Raw genomic sequence first — 3,105 nt, 5'->3', positions numbered from 1 at the left:
AGCTTGATGACTTAGTATATAGTTTGGAGCTAAATACGTAGCTTGCTAACTAGCTTGATGACTTAGTATATAGTTTGGAGCTAAATACGCAGCTTGCTAACTAGGTAGCAATATTTAGCTCGATATAAACGAGACAACCATCGGGGCCTACCAGCGATGGGCGGCCCCAGCAGGCCTCCGCTGCTGCGGATCAGCATGAAGAAGCCCAGCGCGCTGCCCAGCCGCTCCACGCCCACCACCTCCGGCAGCACCGTGATGTGGACGGCCACCGTGGCGCCGAACACCAGGCCGTGGGCGGCGCTGAAGGCCACCAGCTCCGGGAAGGTGGAGGCCAGCGGGCACAGCAGCAGCACGGCGCCGAGCAGAACCACGGTGGCGGTGAGCTGCTGGACCTGCTCCGAGAGAAAACAGAACCGCGTCAACTTCCTGTCATGATGGTGGACGTAGATGAACATGCGTGAATATTTGAGTCACCGGAAGTGGATTAAATACTTAGCTTGCTAACTAAACATTTAGCTTACTAATTAATTATTAAATATATATATAATAAATATTAGCACATACAAACATTTTAATGTGAAGGTAAAATGTGCAGCAGGAAGGGTCTGTATCTTCACCATGTTATTCATAAATTCAGAGCTAGCAGGCTAAATATGTAGCTAGCATATTTAGCTAAAATACCTGGATAATGTGCAAATTCACTTGTCAATAACCGGAAGTATACTGCCGTAAATAATAGCTGGATCTTATGAGAAAGCTACATATTTAATTTATAAGTTAAATATTTGGCTAGCTCAGGACTAACTAAATGCTTAGCTAGCTCAGAACTAATTATTTAGCTTGTTATCTAAATTTTTAAATTAAAATGAAATACTTGGTTTAACTTCAGACGTAATATTTAGCTTGTAAGCTAAGCTTAGAGCTATAGATTTAGTTTGAAGATAAATATTTAGTAGTTAAATATTAAATGTTTAATATGTAATATTTACATAATACCAACATATTTAGCTATGAGCTAAGTATTTAGCTATAAATTAAATATTCATCTTTATAACTAAGCTTTTAGTTTGGGACTAAACATTTAGTGTAGTTTACAGATAAGAAGTGATTTGAAAAAGTGTCCCGCCCCTCCCCGATCTGTTTCTGCTTGTGTCCCATGATGGTGATCGCACCGTCTGAATCAGCCTCAGGTTCGCCACCCAGCCGAAGAAGATTCTGCCGAAGAGGTCGAGCACCGCAGAGATGGACAGCAGCGCCGCCGCCTGGTACTCGCTCAGCCCCTGGCTGCGAGCGTACGGAACCAGGAAGAGCGACGGCGCGAAGAACCCGAGCGCCGCAAACACCCCGAACATGGAGTAGACCATGAAGCGGCCGTTGGTGATGAGCGTGTAGTCGACATAGTGCTGGACTCCAGTCCTCAGTTGGGTTCTCTTTGGACCGGTTGAAGAGTTCCCGGCCACACTGGACGTCTCATCATCAACACGATCTCTCACAGTCTCCTGGTCGTTCATTTCCAGGACGTTCAGCTCACTTTCCAATCGAAAGCCCAGCTTGGTTTCTTCCAGGTCTCCTTTCTGGAGGCTCTCCTCTTCTTCTTTGACCTTTCTGATAACGTTAGCATCTCTTGGGGCCCTCAGGGGCCGGAGCAGCATGCCGCACACGCACAAGTTGAGCTGCAGCCCCCCCAGGATGAGCAGCGCGCCCCTCCAGGAGAAGCTGTCGATCAGCAGCTGGAACAGCGGCGTGAGGCTGAACGTCAGGATGCATTCTCCAGCGCTAGCCAAGGCGTTGGCGACCGGGCGCCTCCTGTCGAAGTACAGGCCCAGCATGGTGACGGCGGGGGTCCAGGTCAGCGCGTAGCCGAAGCCTGCAGCAACCAAACGGATCAGGAGCCAAACCCACCAGAGCACGTCCTCATCTTCCTGTGTTTGCTCCACTCACCGTTTAGGAAACCCACAGTTATGTAGAGCTCAGTCAGACTGCGGGCCAAAGCGCCGAACACGACGGCGGCGCTGCAGATGAGGCCGCCCGAGATCACCACAGCGCGATGGCTGAAGCGCGCACTCAGAGCGGAGGAGACCGGGGCTGAAACGCAGCTAACAGTTAGCTTACTGAGAAAATTCATTGGATTTTTCTTTTTAAAGAAACAAGAAGAGAAAACTTTCAAAATTAGACTTTGACAGTCTCTATTTAACTCTGGGTTCAGAGACTCCTGCAGAACTCATTCACTCACAAACCTTTCATGTAGTTTGTCATCGTAAACTACCACTACATGTCTATCTGCTAACATGCTAATAGCGGAGCTAATTTTCAGAGTTAGCAAGTTAAGACTCGCTAAATGCTATTTCTTTTAGCACAAAGTGGTTTGTTGAAATGTACTAAAAGTAAAAATATTGACTGTTTTTTGCTAGAAAATTTCTGCAATTAATCAAAAATTTTTCTGATTTTTCCATCAATTTTTTTTTACTTTTCATACTTAGAAATTTCTTGTTTTTTTTGTTGTTGTTTTTTTGGAAATTTCTGAGACAAATCTAAAAAAATATGAGTTTTTGGCAGAAATTGACTTCCTTTTCTATTGACAGTGGAATAAAACATTGTCGTACTTTTGTCTATTTGCAGACCTTATAGATGAAAACAAGCACAGAGGACAGGAAAACAAAGGAGGAGTAAAGTATCACCAAGAAACTTATAAAAAGAAGAAATTTCTGAGTTTGAAAATGTAAAAAAAAATGTAGATTAATCTAAAAATGTCGGAGTTTTTTGGCAGAAATGTCCTTTTCCTCTTATTTTTCTATCTCAGCCGTAATACTCCGCCGTTCTGTCCTCTGTTTTCAGCAGATGAAAAGTTCAGAGGTTTGCTGGAGGCAAGCGAGGAGCGGGTGGAGAGAGAGCTACCTGCTATGTGAATGGTCGCCACGGCGATGGAGGTGATCCATGACGTTCCTGCTGCTGTGGTTTCAAAGTACTGCTGGATCTCAACAAAAAATACACCGAAGGACTTGATCACACCGAAGGTCAGGCCAAAGACGAAGAAGCAGGAGAGCAGGATGAGCCAGGCGTAGCCGCCGTCGGGCGCTGCGGCGGCGCCGGGCCCTGCGGCGCCGG

At 45.9% G+C, this 3,105-nt stretch overlaps 1 protein-coding gene across 1 annotated transcript in view; it reads right to left on the bottom strand.

Annotated features, from left to right (window-relative positions):
• Positions 1-7: 7 nt before the first annotated feature.
• LOC103481320 (monocarboxylate transporter 7) overlaps positions 8-3,105 on the bottom strand; it is a gene marked incomplete at its 5' end in the record, with an annotated part of 3,414 nt that continues 316 nt past the window's right edge. The window contains 4 exons of the mRNA XM_017310943.1: positions 8-392; positions 1,173-1,867; positions 1,942-2,085; positions 2,896-3,088. Of these exons, the coding sequence (XP_017166432.1) occupies positions 81-392; positions 1,173-1,867; positions 1,942-2,085; positions 2,896-3,088 (1,344 nt within the window). The remainder of the gene's footprint in view (positions 393-1,172; positions 1,868-1,941; positions 2,086-2,895; positions 3,089-3,105) is intronic.

This window comes from Poecilia reticulata, linkage group LG19 (genome assembly GCF_000633615.1).
Source record: "Poecilia reticulata strain Guanapo linkage group LG19, Guppy_female_1.0+MT, whole genome shotgun sequence".
NCBI classification, from domain to species: domain Eukaryota; kingdom Metazoa; phylum Chordata; class Actinopteri; order Cyprinodontiformes; family Poeciliidae; genus Poecilia; species Poecilia reticulata.
This window is presented reverse-complemented; position numbering and strand designations above follow the sequence as displayed.